This window comes from Nicotiana tabacum, chromosome 5, assembly GCF_000715075.1.
Source record: "Nicotiana tabacum cultivar K326 chromosome 5, ASM71507v2, whole genome shotgun sequence".
NCBI lineage: Eukaryota > Viridiplantae > Streptophyta > Magnoliopsida > Solanales > Solanaceae > Nicotiana > Nicotiana tabacum.
In genome coordinates, this window is record NC_134084.1 from 85,429,171 (window position 1) to 85,449,128 (window position 19,958).

Genomic DNA, 19,958 nt, shown 5'->3' on the forward strand with positions numbered 1-19,958 from the left:
CCTCTAGCTGGCTGAGCAGCTGGGGTAGCAACTGGAGCTGTAACCATAGTCTAAGAACTCTACGGGGCACGCTATGGCTGAGAAGTCTGTGGATGTGCACCCCTCCTAAGCCTGGGGCAATCCCTTACCATATGGAGTGTGTCACCATACTCAAAACAAGCTTTGGGAGGACGTGGTGTTTGCGACTAGCTCGGGCCAGGTCTACTAGACTGACCACTGAAAGCACCCCGCGTAGGAGGCGCACTAGATATTAGAGGTGTATAATAAGGCTCCTAGGGCCTAGGAGGAGCTGGAATACCACTGGCGTCTGGAAGATCTGAATGAACGGGGTGACTCATATAACCCCTACCATGACGGCCTGCAGCTGGGGCACGGGCACCAGAATAATGGCCCGACTCTCGAGACCTCTTGGCCTCCCTCTCATCTCTATCCCTAGCATGTATACCTTCAATCCTCCTAGCAATGCTCACCACCTGCTGATAATGAATATATATCTCCAACCCGTGAGCCATGCTAGACCTGATGTTGGGAATAAGTTCCTCAATGAATTGGCGAACCCTCTCGTGAACAGTAGAAACCAAGGTTGGGTCATGTCTAGCCAAGCTAGTGTAACGGACAGCATACTCTGAGATAGTCATAGCACCCTGGCGCAAATGCTCAAACTCTATGCGTCATGCGTCCCTGAGGCTCTAAGGAACATACTCTCTCAGGAACATATCTGAAAAATGAGTCCAAGTCAGTGAAGCATCCTCATCCGGACTGTCTAACTCATAAGTGTGCCACCACTCATAGACGGTCCTCGAAGCTAGAAAGTAGTGAAGGAAACCCCGCTCGATCCTGATATACCCATGGTACGGAGAATATTGTAACACTCCTCCAAAAATCCCAAGGCATCATCTGATGCTAACCCACTGAATACAGGAGGATCATACTTTTTGAACCTCTCAAGCCTTCGTTGCACTTCCTCTGAAGCCACTACCCTATCCTCAGGCTGATCTGGGACTGCGGGTGGTACAGGAATAATCTCTAGGACCTGATCAACATGCACTTGCTGCTTAGGAGTGCGAGCAGCGGGATTCTGTGCTCCTCCCCCAGCCTGAGATGTGGCTGCAACAAGGGAAAACATCCATGCCTAAGCCAAAGTGGTGTACATGCTCATGAACTACGCAAGAGTCTCCTGAAGAGCTTGAGTAGTGGTAGCAGTAGGCGTATCAGGTGCCTGGACTCCGGCTGGAACTGCTGACGGTACCTCGGTGGCAGCTCGCTCGGGTGCTCTAGCTACACCACGTGCGCGTCCTCAGCCTCTACCCCGGCCCCGGCCTCTGACGACTACAGTAAGGGACGTGGGTGCCTGATCATCTCGGGTGGCACGTGTCTTCACCATCTGTGAGAGAATAGAAGACAGAAGTTTAGAATTGTGACATCAAAATCTTGCACGACAAGGAAATCAAATGAAGTGGAATTTTCCTAACAGTTACATAACCTCTCACAGATAAGTTCAGATGTCTCTGTACCGATACGCGAGACTCTAATAAACTGACTTGTGATTCATGACTCCTATGAACCTAGAGCTCTGATACCAGCTTATCACGACCCCTGTTCACCCTCTGTGAACCATCGTGACGGTACCTAGTCTCTACGACTAGGTAAGCCTAACAATGCGGAAAATAAATAAAAATTACGGAAGAAATAATTAAAAATTGAAATAGTAAAATAAAATAGTATTTAAGGTGTCGCTCGGCACATACAATAACAACTCCCGAAACTAACAACATTTCCCAAAACTCGGAATCTCATGAAACACAAGCTTTTGAATGTCTACAGTGTCTAACTCCAGAGTATCTAATAAAGAAAAGAAATACAGAAGGGCTAATACTTAAAGGAGGGTAGAAAGGGACTCTTCAGTCTGCGGACACGGCAGATATACCTCGGAGTCTCTACAAGAGCCTTGTCTCAAGCGTGATAAGTCTGAGTCGAAGTACCTGGATCAACACATAAAAAACAAGCGCAGAAAGGGCATGAGTACACCACAGTGGTACTCAGTAAGTGTCAAGCCTAACCTCGGTCGGGTAGTGACGAGGACAGTCATGGCCCTACTGAGATTAAATAAAATATAAGGTAACAAAGTATAGAGTAAGACTGTGTAACTAATTGCAATAGTAACACAGAATAGAAGGAACAACAGTAACTATACTAGAGACAAATAATCACGAAATAAGAGTACAGTTCAATTCAGAGATAACAACCGGGGATCTCCCAGGATACCGTCTTGTAGTTCCAAATATACATATCCAATGGATCTCCCAAGATATCGTCCCGTAGTCCAACTCATAGTGCGCGGGGATCTACCAAAAATCTCGATCCGTAGTCCCAAATGTAAATAACCAGTATTGGGGGAATCTACCGGAAGCAGTCCCGTAGTTCCATATAACTGTGCAGGAGGATCTATCGGAATCCCACATCCGTAGTCCCAAATAAACAGACAAGGGGGATCTACCGGAATCCCACATCCGTAGTCCCAAATGTAAATACACAGCAGCAACATGAAAAATATTCAGCAAATGTCAATTTCATATTTGCAAACAGGTAATTCTAGCGTAGCATGCTGCATAGAATTCAGATAAAGTAGTTTGAGCAAATAAAGCAATTAAATCACTTAGACATGCTTCCCTAAGCTAACAACAGGCTTAAATTGCAAGTAGTAATAACAGGAAAAGAAACATACTAGTAATTACTTAATGAAAACCGGATTTTCAACAATTAGCACAAGTACGCACTTGTCACCTCACGTACAAGACATTTCAATTATCAATAATACCAAATCCTAAGGGGAGTTTCCCTCACACAAGGTTGGGCAAGCCACTTACCTCGAACTGGCTCAAAATCAACCCGAAACCATGTTCTTGCCATGAGTACTCGACTCCAAATGGCTCAAATCTATTCAATTCAATTGCTTAATGTAATTAACACTTCAATTAACTGATTCTACAAACAAATTCTAAGCTAATACGCGAAATTAGGTATAATGACCAAAATGCCCCTCGGGCCCATGCCCCGAAATCGGGTAAAATTTACATTTTCAGAATCCCCGTACTCTCACGAGTCTATACATATCAAGAGCTATGAAATCGTAGTTCAATTGGCCCCTCAAATACCCATTTTAAGGTCTCTTAATCTCAAGCCCTAATCACCCATTTTGCACTAATTTTTCCCTATTTTTCACCATTAATTAGACCTTTAATCACATATAAATGAGTTATGAAGTCAAGAATATTACCTCTAAGTGATTCCCCTTTGGTTTCCTCAAAAATCTCCATCAAAAGCTTCAATCCTATTCAAAAATGGTGAAAAAATGAAGAAGGGTCGCAGATTGGCTATTTAAATACTGCCCAGGTATTTGTACATCGCGATCGCGTAAAATGAGGTGTGATCGCGAAGAGGAAAACCTAATGGCTCCTGAATTGGGCTATGCAAACGCGTGATGAAGCATGCAAACGCGGAAGAATGAAAGGCAGGCTTACGCGTTCGCGGACAGAACAATGCGAACGCGTAGAGTAAATGTTTCACAGTACCCCCCACTCCTAATTCTACTACGCGAACAGAGGGATGCGAACGCAAAGGAGGAGGGGGAAGACTTCCGCTATCGCGAGCCAAAACATGCGAATGCGAAGAACAATTAAATCATCCTCCGAAATTACACTACACGAACGTGAAGGGAAAGGCGCGAACGCGATTAAGGAAACCAGATACTAGCAATTCAGCAATTCCAACAAGTTCCAAAATGACCCGTTGAGCATCCGAAACACACCCGAGGCCCCCGAGACCTCAACCAAACATGCCAACCAATCTTAAAACATCATTCAAACTTGTTCCAATCTTCGGAACGCTCAAAACAACATCAAAACACCAATTTTACATCGGATTCAAGCCTAAAAATTCCAAAACTCTCAAATTACGCTTTCGATCAAAAAGTCTATCAAACCTCGTCCAAATGACCTAAAATTTTGCACACACGTCACATTCAACACTACATAGATACTCCAACTTTCGAAATTCCATTCTGACCCCGATATCAAAATCACACTATCGAACCGGAAACTCCAAAAATTCAACTTTCGGCATTTCAAGCCTAAATTAGCTACGGTCCTCCAAAACACAATCTGAACATGCCTCTAAGCCCGAAATCACCTAACGGAGCTAACGGAACCGACGAAATTCCATTCAGAGGCCATCTTCACACTGCTCCAATTACGGTCCAATTTCTAAAACTTAAGCTCTCATTTAGGGACTAAGTATCCCAAAACTCTCCGAAACTCAAAGCCAAGCATCCCGGCAAATCAAAATAGCAGAAAAAAACATGGGGAAAGCAGTTAATAGGGGATTGGGGCATAAATTCTTAAAACAACCGGTCGGGTCGTTACATATGTTTTAGGGTTTTGAAAAATGAAAAATGGCTGAAAAGTCCCATTTATATATACCCCTCTCAGGCCCTCACCACTGACCACAGAAAAAAGGTCCGCGGCTGCGGAGCTCCACTACGGACCGCGAAATATAGAATGCAGGCCGCGAAGATATGGCCTTGCCCACCGCTGACCGCAAAAACCCCACCGCGGTCGCGAAGATTCACCGCGGACCGCGAAGCTCATTTCAGAGACATGCAACTTCTCTGAACCTGCAACAGTTATCTTCTAAGTCTAAATTCACTCTGTGGCCTATCCAAAACTCACCCGATCCCTCAGGGCTCCAAGCAATGCACGAAAGTCTAAAAATATCATACGTACTTGCTCGTGCGATCCAATCATCAAAATAACATCAACAACTACGAATTCAACCTCAAATTCATACAATTACTCAAGAACATTGAAATTTCTATTTTCTCTCAACTATAGGTCCATTTTATACCAAACCATTTCCGATTCTTACCAAATTCCACATATTCAACCAAATTATTATTTTAAACTTGTACCGGGCTCCGGAATCAAGATACAGGCCCGATTCCATCAAGAAATTGCATTAATTCACTTCTAAAAGCCTTTATATTTTTCCAGCAAACAATTTTCTTTAAAAATTCTTTTCTCGGGATTGGGACCTCGGAATTTAATTCCGAGCATACCCCAAGTCCCATATTTTACTACGGACCCTACCGGATCGTCGAATCACGGGTCCGGGTCCGTTTTTCCAAGAATGTTGACCAAAGTAAACTTTAATCAAATTTTTAGAGGCCAATTTCATAAATTTTCTTATATTTCACATAAAAATATTCCAGAAATGTGCCCAGACTGTGCATGCAAATTGAGGTGAGATAAAAAAGAGGTTTTCAAGGCCTCAGGACACAAAATTTACTTTCAAAATGAGTGATGACCTTTTGGGTCATCACATCCTCTACCTCTAAAACAATCGTTCATCCTCGAACGGACATAAGAAAAGTACCTGAGTTGGAGAGAAGATGGGAATATCGGCTCCGCATATCGAACTCGGACTCCCAGGTCGCTGCCTCGACAGGCTGACCCCTCCACTGAACACGAACTGAAGGAAAACTCTTCGATCTTAACTGACGAACATGCCGTCTAGAATAGCTACTGGCACCTCCTCATAGGACAAGTCCTTGTCCAACTAGATAGTGCTGAAGTCTAACACGTGGGATGGATCGCCGTGATACTTTCGAAGCATGGACACATGAAACACTGGATGCATGGCTGATAAACTCGGTGGCAACGCAAGTCTGTAAGCCACCTCTCCCACTCGATCAAGAATCTCAAAAGGACCAATGAATCGAGGGCTTAGCTTGCCCTTCTTCCCAAATCTCATCACGCCCTTCATAGGTGACACTCGAAGTAACACCCATTCGCGGACCATGAATGCCACATCACGAACCTTATGGTCGGCATAACTTTTTTGCCTGGACTGAGCTGTACAAAGCCTATCTTGAATGATCTTAACCTTGTCCAAGGCATCCTGTACTAGATCCGTAACCATCAACCAAGCCTCTCCCGGCTCAAACCACCCAACCGGCGACCGACACCGCCTACCATATAAAGCCTCATAGGGAGCCATCTAGATGCTTGACTGGTAACTGTTATTGTAGGCAAACTCTGCTAAAGGCAAAAACTGATCCCACGAGCCTCTAAAGTCAATAACACAAGCTTAGAGCATATCCTCCAAAATCTAAATAGTACACTCGGACTACCCGTCTGTTAAAGGATGAAATATTATGCTCAACTCGACCCGTGTGCCCACCTTACGCTGAACTGCCCTCCAAAAATATGAGGTAAACTGTGTACCTTGGTTAGAAATGATAGACACGGGCACACCATGAAGACGAACAATCTCCCGGATATAGATCTTTGTCAATCGCTCAGAAGAGTAGGAAACTGCCACAGGAATGAAATGCGCTTACTTGGTCAGCCTATCTACAATAACCCACACTGCATCGAACTTCCTCTGAGTCCATGGGAGTCCAACAACGAAGTCCATAGTGATACGCTCCCACTTCTACTCAGGAATCTCAATCCTCTGAAACAAACCACCAGGTCTCTGATGCTCGTACTTTACCTGCTGACAATTCAAATACCGAGCCACATATGCAACAATATCCTTCTTCATCCTCCTCCACCAATAATGTTGCCGCAAATCCTGATACATCTTAGCGGCGCCCAGATGAATAGAGTACCGGGAACTATGGGCCTCCTCTAGAATCAACTCACGAAGTCTATCCATATTAGGCACATAAATACGACCCTACATCCTCAAAACTCCATCATCTCCAAATGTAACCTGCTTGGCCCTCCGTGCCGCACTGTGTCTCTAAGGACAAGAAAATGAGGACCATCATACTGCTGATCTCGAATACGCTCAAATAATGAAGAACGAGCGACTGTGCAGGCTAACACACAGCTGGGCTCAGAAATATCCAACCTCACAAACTGATTGGCTAAAGCCTGAACATCCAAAGCAAGCGGTCTCTCACTGACCGGAATATACGCAAGACTGCCCATGCTGACTGAATTTCTACTCAAAGTATCAGCCACTACGTTGGCCTTCCCCGAATGATACAAGATGGTGATATCATAGTCTTTCAACAGCTCCAACCACCTCCTCTGCCTCAAATTTAGCTCTTTCTGCTTGAACAAGTATTGCAAACTCTTGTGAACCGTGAACAACTCACATGACATGCCATATAAATAGTGCCTCCAAATCTTCAGCACGTGAACAATGGCTGCTAACTCCAAATCATGAAATGGATAAATCTTTTCATAAATCTTCAACTGTCGCAAAGCATAAGCAATGACCTTGCCATCTTGCATCAACACCGCACCAAGTCCAATACGGGATGCATCACAATACACTATATATGGCCCTGAACCTGTGGGCAAAACCAATACCGGCACCATAGTCAAAGCTATCTTGAGCTTCTAAAAGCTTGCCTCACACTCGTCCGACCACCTGAACTGGGCACCCTTCTGGGTCAACCTGGTCATCGGGGATGCAATTGATGAAAACCCCTCTACAAACCGACAATAATAGCCTGCCAAACCCAAGAAACTCCGAATCTCCGTAGCTGATGCGAGTCTAGGCCAGTTCTTGACTGCCTCAATCTTCTTAGGGTCCACCTGAATACCCTCTGCTGATACAATATGACCCAAGAATGCAACTGAACTCAACCAGAACTCACACTTCGGAAACTTAGCATACAACTGACTATCTCTCAAAGTCTAAAGAACAACTCTCAGATGCTACTCATGCTCCTCCCGGCTGTGGGAATAGATCAAAATATCATCAATGAAAACTATCACGAATGAATCCAAGTAAGGCTTGAACACTCGGTTCATCAAATCCATGAAAGTTGTTGGGGGCATTTATCAACCCAAATGACATCACCAAGAACTCATAATGCTCGTACTGAGTGCGGAAAGCTATCTTAGGGACATCGAATGCCCTAATCCTCAACTGATGGTAGCCAAATCTCAAGTCGATCTTCGAAAATACCTTGGCACCCTGAAGCTGATCAAACAAATCATTAATCCTTGGCAATGGATACTTATTCTTGATTGTGACCTTGTTCAACTGCCGATAATCTATACACATCCTCATCGATCCGTCCTTCTTCTTAACAAATAACACCGGCATACCCCAAGGCGAGACACTAGGTCTAATAAAGCCCTTATCAAGCAAATCTTGCAACTGCTCTTTCAATCCTTTCATCTCAGGCGGGGTCATACGATATGGCAAAATAGAAATGGGTTGAGTGCCCGAAGCCAAATCAATGCATAAGTCAATATCCCTGTTGGGTGGCATACCCGACAGGTCTGAAGGAAATAGCTCAGGAAACTCACAAACAACAGGCACCGAATCCATAAAAGGAACCTCAGCACTAGAATCATGAACATACACCAAATAGGCCAAACATCCCTTATCAACCATACGTCGAGCCTTCATATATGAGATAACCTATGGGTAGAATGACCAGGAGTCCCTCTACACATTAAACGAGGTAAACCCGGCAAGGCTAAGGTCACAGTCTTGGCATGACAGTCCAAGATAGCATGGTAAGGTGATAACCAATCCATCCCCAATATGACATCCAAATCAACCATATCCAAAAATAACAGATCTAATCGGGTCTCAAGACCCCTAATCACAACTATATATGAACGATGGACATAATCTACCATAATAGAATCATCCACCAGTGTACACACATATACAGGAGCACTCAAGGAATCACTAGGATGACCAAATATAGTGCAAAATAAGATGACATATAGGAGTATGTAGATCCTGGATCAAATAAAAATGAGGCATCTCTACTACAAACCAAAACAGTACCTGTGATAACTGTATCGGAGGCCTCAGCCTCAGGCCTGGTTGGGAGAACATAACATCGGGGCTAGGCCCCACCACTCTAAACTACATCTCTGGGATGGCCTCCTGCTGGCTGGCCTCCACCTCTAGCGGCCTGACCTCCACCTGTAATACCTCTACCTCCACCTCTAGCTGGTTGAGCGGGCAGTGGGACACTCGGTGCCTAAACCATGGCACGAGAACCCTGATGCTGAGAGCTGCTCGGTGCTCGAGGGCAAAATCTAGCAATATGCCTCATGTCGTCACAAGTATAACAAGCCCTCGGCTGCTGGGACTGGCGACCCTGAAAAATCTAGAGTGGAGGTGCACTGATAGGAGCTGGCGATGCACTATAGGGCAGCTAATTAGAATACTACATATGAGAACCACGGCCACCTGGAGCACCGTGAGAAGCCTGTAGTGCTGAATGAAATGGCCTGGAAGGATGGCCCCTACCAAAAGAATCACTGCCTTCAGACGAAACCACTGAACCTGGCAGAATGACGAGGCCTCTTGTCAGACCCCTGACCACTCCCCTATGATAGAACCATCTCAACTCTCCTAGCCACACTGCTGCATCCTGAAAAGAAATCTCGCTCCATGTCTCCTTAGCCATATGCAATCGAATAGGCTGGACGAGTCCCTCAATGAACCTCCTCATTCTCTCTCTCTTAGTGGGAAGTATAAGAAGAGCATGGCGAGCCAAGTCAATAAATCTAGTCTCGTACTGAGTGACAGTCATAGAAACCTACTGGAGACGCTCAAATTGCCTTCGATAGTTCTCCCTCTGAGTGATAGGAAGAAACTTCTCCAGAAATAGCTTAGAAAACTGATCCCAAGTCAAAGCCAGTGACTCAACTGGTCTATCCAAATAATAACCCCTCCACCAAGTCTTGGCGGATCTAGACAAACGAAAAGCAGCAAAGTCTACCCTATTGATCTCCATTATCCCCATGTTCCGCAGAACCTCATGACAGCTGTCCAAATAATCCTAGGGATCCTCAGAAGATGTACCACCAAAAGTGGTAGTAAAAAGCTTGGTGAACCTGTCCAACCTCCACAAGGCATCATCAAACATAGCTGGCCCCTCACCGATTTGTGCCACTACACCCGACTGAATTACCCCAACTGGATGAGCTACTAGAGTCTGAACCTGGGGAGCCATCTGCTCCAGAGTGCGAGTAATGGGAGTTTGTACTCTTCCCTCAGCCTGAGAGAAGACTGGTGCTACAGGAAGCAAGCCTGCCTGGGCGATACTCTCCATAAGGCCCACTAGATGGACCAGAGCATCCTGAAGTACGGGGATGGCGATGAACCCCTCTAGGACCTGAGCTGGTGCTGGTGGAACTGACTGGGATGGAACCTCATCGTCAAACTCAACCTGAGGCTCCGCTGCTGGTGCTGCTGCTCGAGCTCTATGCTGAGTCCTGCTTCTACCTCGAGCCCTAGCACGGCCTCGGCCTCTGCCCCTCGCAGGAGCTGCTACTGGGGGCCCGGGCTGCTGGTCTGCTGATGAAGCGGTACGTATTCTCACCATTTGTGAAAGAACAGAGTGGAAGTTCAATTAACATTGAGAAACCAAATCGCACGACAGAGAAGAATAGAAGTGAAACTGTTCCTAACTCTAGCACAAACATCTCCGTACCGATTTCTCAGACTCTACCAAGCTTGTCCGTGAATTGTAAGACCTAAGCAACCTAGGGATCTGATACCAACTTGTCATGAACCGGATTTCTCACCCTCGGGAGTCGTGATGGCGCCTACTCATGAAAGCTAGGCAAGCCGAGTATTATAGATTTTACTAACCCTTTTTCCTTAACCTTTTAACATTTACGAATTAACATGTTCTCAACAGCAGAATAATCATAATAAACAAAAAATGCGAAAGATGAAATCTAATATTTTAACTAAATACTAATACAAAAATCCAAAATACAATTCTACCCAGAATTGATGTCACAATGTCACAGACCATCTACGAATACTACAAACAGTGGTCTGAATGGAAAATACAAGTCTGCCTCTGAAATACATAAAAGCAGAATGGAAAAGATAGAAGGGGACGCCACGGCCTGCGGACGTCTGCAGGACTACCTCGGGTCTCCGCTGGACTGAAGGCAACAACCTCTCTATGGTCCAAATACTCCAGTACCAGGATCTGCACACAGTACAAAATGTAGTATCAGCACAACCGACCCCATGTTCTAGTAAGTGTCGAGCCTAACCTCAGGGAAGTAGTGACGAGGCTAGGACAAGACTACCAAATAAACCTGTGCAGTTATATCATATACAGCAAAAATAACAAAGAAACTAGTAGTTAAAGATGGGAAGGGGGAAAATGCTACGGGGAATATCAAGTACTAATAGAATTTCAGTAGAGAAGCACAAAGAACACCAAAATCCAATTATGGGCAAGAATATGGAAAACAGTAACAAGCACACGGCATCACCCTCCGTGCTTTTACTCTCGTTCTCACCATAAGAATCAATAGATTCGGCACGGCTCACCCTTCGTGCTTTTACCTCAAATAATCATGTCCTTCGTGCATTATCACTCATATCATGGCACGACATCACCCTTCGTGCTTTTATATTCACAATATCGGCACGGCATCACCCTTTTTGCATTAACACTCACTCACAAATATTACGCACGGCATCACCCTTCGTGCTTTCCACTCTTCCTTACCCAAGCAACAATCACAAAGCAGTTCGGGCAAGGGAATCAATAAAATTACAATAGAATCCCGGCAAGGGAACAATAGTATAACAAAAATATCCTGGCAAGGGAAAACAATATCATAAACCTCTCCTCATTTCCACAATAACTTCACAACATAAATCTCAACTTGATCCAATGCTCTACAATGTTCAATTACCAAGAATACTTCCATAAGCCTCGTTTCAATTGATAATCATCATATTAAGCATGGACAATACATATCGGAGTCACAATAATCATAGTATAAGACTCACGGGCATGCTTGACACCAACGTATAGGTACTTATCACCATACCTATACGTCGTACTCAACAATTAACACATAGCAAATAAGACTACAACTCCTATTCTCTCAAGCTAAGGTTAGACCAAACACTTACCTCAATGCCACGAACACAATCAAGCCTCAACTACTGCTTTACCTCTTGATTCCACCACCAATTCGCTTGTATCTAGTCATAATTTACTTAATAATATTAATAATTGCTAAGTAGACCAATTCCAATGCATGAAAATAGATTTTTCATTGTTTTCCCCAAAAAGTCAAAAATCGACCCCCGGCCCGCTTCGTCCAAACCCGAAATTCGGGCCAAAACCCAATTACCCATTTATCCCCGAGCCCGGATATACAATTAATCTGACCTCAATTTGAGGTCTAAATCCCCAAATTTCGATATTTCTAAGTTCTACAAAAAATTCTCAATTCCACTATGAAAACCCTAGATTCAAGGATAAAATCTTATAAAACGAAGTTAAGAAGTGAATGAAATGAGTTCAAAATCACTTACTTGTGTTTTGGGAAAGAAAGAGTGTTTGAAAAATCCCCTCTTATGTTTTAGGGTTTTGAAAAATGAAAAATGGCTGAAAAATCTCGTTTATATATACCTCTCTCAAACCCTTACCGTTGACCGCAGAAAAAAGGTCCGCGGCCGCGGAGCTCCACTACGGACCGCGAAATATCGAGCGTGACTGCGAAGATATGACCTTGCCCACCGCTGACCACGAAAACCCTACCGCGGTCGCAAAGATTCACCGCAGACCGCGAAGCTTATTTTAGAGACCTACAACTTCTCTGAACCTGCAACAGTTATCTTCTAAGTCTAAATTCACTCCGTGGCCTATCCAAAATTCACCCGAGCCCACGGGGCTCTAAGCCAATCATGCACGAAAGTCTAAAAATATCATACGGACTTGCTCATGCAATCAAATTATCAAACTAACATTAACAACTATGAATTCAACCTCAAATTCATACAATTAATCAAGAACATTGAAATTTCTATTTTCTCTCAACTATAGGTCTGTTTTATACCAAACCACTTCCGATTCTTACCAAATTCTACAGATTCAACCAAATTATTATTTTAAACTTGTACCAGGCTCTAAAATCAAGATACGGGCCCGATACCATCAAGAAATTGCATCAATTCACTTCTAAAAGCCTTTATATTTTTCCAGCAAACAATTTTCTTTAAAAATTCTTTTCTCGGGCTTGGGACTTCGGAATTCGATTCTGGGCATACGCCCAAGTCCCATATTTTACTACGGACTCTACGGGACCGTCGAATCACGGGTCCGGGGTCTCTTTTTTCAAGGATGTTGACCAAAGTACACTTTAATCAATTTTTAAAGGCCAATTTCATAAATTTTCTTATATTTCACATAAAAGCTTTTCAGAAACGCGCCCGGACTGTGCATGCAAATCGAGGTGAGACAAAAAAAGAGGGTTTTAAGGCCTCGGGACATAGAATTTACTTTCAAAACGAGTGATAAGAGACTTGAGGTATAGTTGCATGGCGTCCACATCCCTGAAGTCCCCTTCTATTCTATCATTACTATTTAATTTAGCTTAAAAATAATTGTATTTTGTTTAGACTTTATCTGTAGCACTCTAGATGCTCATGTATTCGTGACTCCAGATTTTCGGATATGTTTATATTACGTTATTTAGTATTATATCACTCTATTTCAGACTTTTACGGTTATCATTAATAGCATTTGGATATGAGTTATTAAAAATGATTAAGTTATTTAGCTAACGGAAAAGGATCAAATATACCCCTTTACTATCAAAAAATATTTAAATGTACCCCTCGTTATACTTTGAGTCCATATATACCCTTATCTCTATACTATTGGTTCAGATATACCCTTTTTCCGTTAAGTTTGTCCAAAGTGGAGATTCAATCTTATGTGGCACTGATATTTGATGAGGTGTATGTCACATGGCTTGCCATCTCAGCGCCCCTAACCCATTTTACCCCTCCCTTCTATTTTTTTTACCACTAAAACTTTCTTCCCCTCCACTACTATTCCCACCATTACCGCTACTATAAAAAAAATATTGTATTTCAAATTTTAGTCTTATACATGGATTAGGGGCGCTGAGGTGACATGTCATGTGGCGTCCACTTCATCAAATATTAGTGCCACGTAGGATTGGATGTCCACCTTGGACAAACTTAACAAAAAAAAGGGTATATTTGAATCGATAGTATTACGGCAGGAATATATTTGGACCCAAAGTATAACGAAGAATATATTTAAACTTTTTCTCATAGTACATTGGTATATTTGGTCCTTTGCCGTTTAGTTAATGTTGGCTTGTCTAGCAAGTGAAATGTTAGGCGACATCACGGTCCCGATGGTGGGATTTCAGATATAAACATTAAGTATTCTTCACTTTTTTTCTCCTACTAATAATATATTTTTTGAGTTTAAGTTTATATATCGACGATGTAAAATTATTTATATAATTAAGTTAATTATAAGATAATTATAAGTAAATTTATATGACGAATATAATTAATATTTGGATAAAAATAAAATGTTATATGTTACCATACTTCTTCCATTTCAAAAAGAAAGGACGTATTACTATTTGGGGAGTCAAAAGATATTTTTTATCATGTTTCTGCAAATACTTTTTAAATATTTAAATTATTAACTTATAGTACATGTAATTTTTTTATAAAAGAATTATAAATTTTATATTTAATACATCAAAAGTTAGGTAATTTGACCTTCCTATTACAATTTTTTTTTTTTTGAAACGAAGGAAGTGAATTAGTGGAGTACTGTAAAAGATCATTATTTTGATTTTAATTTTGCCCACCCACTTTACCTTTCTCTTGCTGGTTATGTCATATCAGAGAATGACAGGGCAGAAGACCAAAACGACATATCTCACATGGGACGGAATCCTAGGCATATGTATGATATTCTACTTTAGGATACTCCCTTTGTTCTTCATCTTCTTGGATTTTTACAATTATTTCTATACCATATGTAGCAAATTTCCTGGACAAATCTTGTGCTTCTTCCACTCCAATATGAACACATTAGCTCCAAGAAAGTTTTATATTTTCCCTCCATCAATATTGTTTATGTTTTTCATTCTATTATGGTATTTGATTGAGCAATAGTGTTAAAGAATTATGGCACCTACTAAAAATACAAACCCATTATACGCACTTACTTAACCAATAGTTAAGTTATATGTTCTCAATTGAAAGTTAACTTGCTTGGTTTGATATAAATTTTGAGTGAGTGCTAGTAAGTATTTATTGAACTGAATTTGTACTCTTAAACATGCTATGATATTTTTATGGTTATAAAAGCATGTCATTACAACAACAACAAGCCCAGTATAATTTCATATAGTGGGGTATGGGGAGGTAGTGTGTATGCAGCCTTATATCTACCTGTTGAGATAGAGAAATTGTTTACAATAAACTATCAGCTCAAGGAAGCGATTTGGGCACTCTAATTTCTTCAAAGTAACGCGCCGAGGCACGACCCGACCAATTAACGCTAGGAGCGCATCGCTGGCAGAAGGAACGAGACGATCAGTGCACACCTAGGGCGGACCGCCGGCCCATCCCAAATATTGTTCAAATATTAAAATGATGTACAGTGAGAGACGGATCCAGACTTTGAAGTTTATGGGTTCTTATAATGATCTCAAGTTAGCAATCGAGTTCACAATTAAATATTTATAAATATTTAATAAATTTTTTAATATATGTACAAGGACTGTGCAAAATCTACTAGGTTCCCGGGAACCCGCACATTGCCCTTTAGATCCGCCGGTGGATGTACTAATTCTTTTTTTTTGGGGGGGGGGGGGGACGGCATAAACAAGAAAGAGTGCAATATAAAGTGAACAAATGAATTATTAACTTTTAGAAGGAGATTATATTAATCTTATGATAATTATTTTGAAAAGACACGATTTATTTGATTGCAAGTATACATATGTATCTTAAAGGGGAAAATAAACATTCTATTGGAAGTAATAGGAAGTAGCAGTCGCTGCAGTCTGAGATTATTGATACACAGTTTCATTCACTCACACTGCTCATTTCTCGTGACACTGTCAGTTTGAGTTGAGTACTCAAATAGTCATATCACTTGCAATAGATTCTCTCTCTCTCTATTTTTCTCTTTTCAGAAACTCCCAACACACTTTCTTTCTATAGGGAGGGATTAGGACACTAGGAAAAACACAACACCTGGCCCATGTACACCAGTTGCCTAAATCAATGTTGTTTTGTACCCCTTTTCCCTTTTTCATCATCTTCCTATTTTTTGTCCTTAAAACTCTATCTTTTCTTTTTCCCTTCTCTGCTACCTTAATCTAATCAGCAACTTATTTCTTCTTCTGGTACTTCTGTTTGTTTTTTCTTTTCCACATTTTTCTCCACATGGGGTTCATTCACTTCTTTGTTGCTACATTTTCTTTCTGAATATTAAAGCTTACACCTTTATTGTTCTGTTCCATTTCACGATTCCTGAAATGGCTCACTTCCTGAGTGTTTCAAGTTTGAATCTTTCTTTTTCTTTTTAACCCTTTCTTGTCTCTCCTAATTGAGTCTCAAAAAGACTTCCCTTTTATGATTGGGTTCTAGCATTTTCTTCCTAATGGATTCTTGATTGTTCCATTTTTTGGGGGGAAGAAGAGTGTTTTCTTGATAAACAACCCAAAAATGGAAACTTTGAGGTTGTTCACTGCTTTGTTAGTTGGTTTATTGTTAGGTTGTCAACTTGGTAATTCCCAGGTTCTTCTTGAAAAGGCAATTGTAGAGGCAATTGGTAAAGAGCTAGAAATATCTGTGTGGGATCTGAACACCTCTAATTTCTGCTCTTGGCATGGCATTAGTTGCAGTTCAAACAATTCTATGGTGGAAAGGCTGAATCTTTCTGGTTTTCGGTTACAAGGTAATGTGACTCTAATATCTGAGCTTAAAGCATTGAAGTGGCTGGACCTTTCTAACAACAATTTCCATGGCTTAATTCCATCAGCATTTGGGAATTTGTCTCAACTTCAGTTTCTTGATTTGTCTTTTAATATGTTTGGAAACTATATTCCTGCTGAATTTGGTAGGCTCAAGAACCTTAGAGCATTGAACCTTTCAAACAACTTGCTCACTGGTTCAATACCTGATGAGCTTCAAGGGTTAGAGAATTTGCAATATTTCCAAATATTTACTAACAAATTGAATGGTTCTATTCCAATGTGGATTGGGAATTTGACCAACCTTAGAGTGTTTGCTGCTTATGAGAACGAGTTTAGTGGTGATATTCCAGTTAATTTAGGCTTACACTCAGAGCTCTTGTTGTTGAATCTTCATTCAAATCTGCTTCAAGGGACAATTCCCGAGAGTATTTTCGCTATGGAGAAGCTTGAATTTCTGATCCTGACTAATAATAAATTGACTGGCATTATTCCTGACTCAATTGGGAATTGCAAAGGCCTTTCAAACATTAGAATTGGGAATAACAAGCTCATAGGTGGCATCCCTAAAGCAATTGGAAATATCACTAGTCTTACTTATTTTGAAGCAGATAATAACACTCTTTCTGGAGAGATTGTCTCAGAATTCGCGCACTGTGCTAATCTCACTCTTCTTAATTTAGCTTCAAATGGATTTTCTGGTACTATTCCTCCTGAGTTTGGCCAGCTCAACAATCTGCAGGAGTTGATTGTTTCTGGAAATAATTTGTTTGGAGAGATTCCAACATCAGTTCTTAGGTGCAAGAATCTCAACAAGCTTGACTTAAGTAACAACAAATTCAATGGAACCATACCGGGAGATATATGCAACACATCCAAGTTACAGTTCTTGCTGCTGGGACAGAACTCATTGAAAGGGGAAATACCTCGCGAGATTGGGAATTGCATAAAATTGCTTGAGTTGCAAATGGGGAGTAATTATCTTACTGGAATCATCCCTACTGAGATTGGTCATATGAAGAACTTACAAATCTCATTGAATTTGAGTCATAATCATCTCCGCGGCCTGTTGCCCAAGGATCTTGGAAAACTTGACAAGTTGGTTTCTTTAGATGTGTCTAATAATCAGCTCTCAGGGAATATTCCATTGGAGTTGAAGGGCATGCTGAGTTTGATAGAGGTTAACTTTTCAAACAATCAATTCACAGGCCCTATACCCACTTTTGCACCATTTGAGAAGAGCCTAAATTCAAGCTTTCTTGGAAACAAAGGGCTCTGTGGTGAGCCTTTGAGTAGTGATTGTGGAAATATATATGGTTATGAGCACAATGGTTACCATCACCGAGTTTCCTACCGGCTCATTTTGGCTGTTGTTGGTTCTGGTTTTGCAGTTTTTGTATCCGTTACGGTGGTTGTTTTACTATTCATGATGAGGGAGAAACAAGAGGAAACCACCAAGGAAGCTGGAAATACCACTGATGAAATTTGTAGCAAACCGGTGATCGTTGCGGGGAATGTTTTCGTTGAGAATCTCAAGCAAGCAATAGATTTTGATGCAGTTGTAAAAGCAGTCAGGAAAGATTCAAATAAGATTAGCACGGGCACTTTCAGCGATGTGTATAGAGCAGACATGCCTTCTGGGATGATTTTGTCTGTTAAGAGTTTAAAGTCAATGGACAAAACTATAATTCATCACCAGAACAAAATGATCAGAGAGCTTGAAAAGCTAAGTAAACTCTGTCATGATAATCTAACTAGGCCTATCGGGTTTGCAATCTATGAAGACGTCGTTCTACTCTTACATCAATACTATGCCAATGGGACGCTGGCTCAGTTTCTTCACGAGTCTAGCCAGAGACCTGAATATGAACCTGACTGGCCGACGAGACTTTCCATCGCCATTGGAGTTGCAGAAGGGTTAGCGTTCCTTCATCACGTGGCCATAATCCATCTTGATATTTCTTCAGGGAATGTGTTTCTTGATTCTAATTTCAGGCCTTTGGTTGGTGAAGTTGAAATATCCCGACTTCTTGATCCGTCTAGAGGGACTGCAAGTATCAGTGCTGTTGCTGGCTCATTTGGATACATTCCTCCAGGTATTCTATGGCTCGAAAGACTAGTTAAGATTTTTATTTTTTTTATTTTTCTGGAAGTTATACTTATGGTGTCTGACTAATTCCTTTTCTTCAACAGAGTATGCATATACCATGCAAGTAACAGCTCCCGGAAATGTCTATAGCTATGGGGTTATTTTGCTCGAGATCCTTACCTCTCGATTACCTGTTGATGAAGCTTTTGGTGAAGGAGTTGATTTGGTCAGGTGGGTTCACGGTGCATCTGCAAGAGGAGAAACACCAGAGCAGATACTCGACGCAAGGCTGAGCACCAATTCTTTTGCTTGGAGGAAAGAAATGCTTGCAGCTCTAAAGGTAGCATTAATGTGCACCGACACCACTCCAGCAAAACGACCAAGAATGAAGAAGGTGGCAGAGATGCTTCAAGAGGTTACACAAAGTTGAATCAAACTTGTATCATCCAAAAGTTTGTTTAATCTCAGACCTTCAGATCAGGAATGAAATTCACTATTCTTTGCCTACAGGACAAAATAGTTAAAACTCTGTATATTGGCTGGGGTTACCACTGTAATTTTGATATGACATCAAAGAGAACAAGGAGAGTTTAGATGGGGAGGGTAAAAGCCAGAAGCAGTCCTTGATATGGTTGTGATATGTACCATTTTGTACTAGGCCTCTAATCATATAGAGTTCTTTTTCTGCAGCATATGTAAATGGAGGTTTGGCATATCAATTTTTGTTTGCAATTAGCTTAAGATATGTCTTTTTGTTTTCATTTCCTGGTTCTTTAGGGACAAGATAGACATAGATGCTACATCTCGGTTTCGATAAAGTGGAAGTTTAATTGTGCTTTGCTTCCCTTTAATTAGGAGAGGCAACACCTTTGGACTAGGGAACATATTGAAGATCCTGCTGCTGCTGTATATCGAATAGGAGCATGCAACGATCCGACCGGTCATTTTAAGAATTAACGCTCCGATCCCTTATTAATTGTTTTCCCCGTGTTTGTTTCTGCTATTGTGAGTTGACAGGAGGATTTATTTGGAGTTCCGGAGAGTTTTGGGACACTTAGTCCCTAAATGAG

The 19,958-nt window shown here is 41.6% G+C and overlaps 1 protein-coding gene across 1 annotated transcript; it reads left to right on the forward strand.

The window, feature by feature from the left end:
• The first annotated feature begins 15,991 nt into the window (after positions 1-15,991).
• On the forward strand, positions 15,992-19,625 carry LOC107831624 (leucine-rich repeat receptor-like tyrosine-protein kinase PXC3). Its single transcript, XM_016659405.2, has 2 exons — positions 15,992-18,895; positions 18,993-19,625. The coding sequence occupies exons 1-2, from the start codon at positions 16,552-16,554 to the stop codon at positions 19,316-19,318; spliced, it is 2,670 nt and encodes an 889-aa protein (XP_016514891.2). The 5' UTR covers positions 15,992-16,551; the 3' UTR covers positions 19,319-19,625.
• The last annotated feature ends 333 nt before the right edge of the window (positions 19,626-19,958 follow it).

Bases quoted from the DNA above. Each gene is read 5' to 3' on its own strand.
- LOC107831624 (XM_016659405.2), top strand. From the start codon at position 16,552: ATGGAAACTTTGAGGTTGTTCACTGCTTTGTTAGTTGGTTTATTGTTA. The intron at 18,896-18,992 runs GTATTCTATGGC...TTTCTTCAACAG, and splicing joins ATTTGGATACATTCCTCCAG to AGTATGCATATACCATGCAA.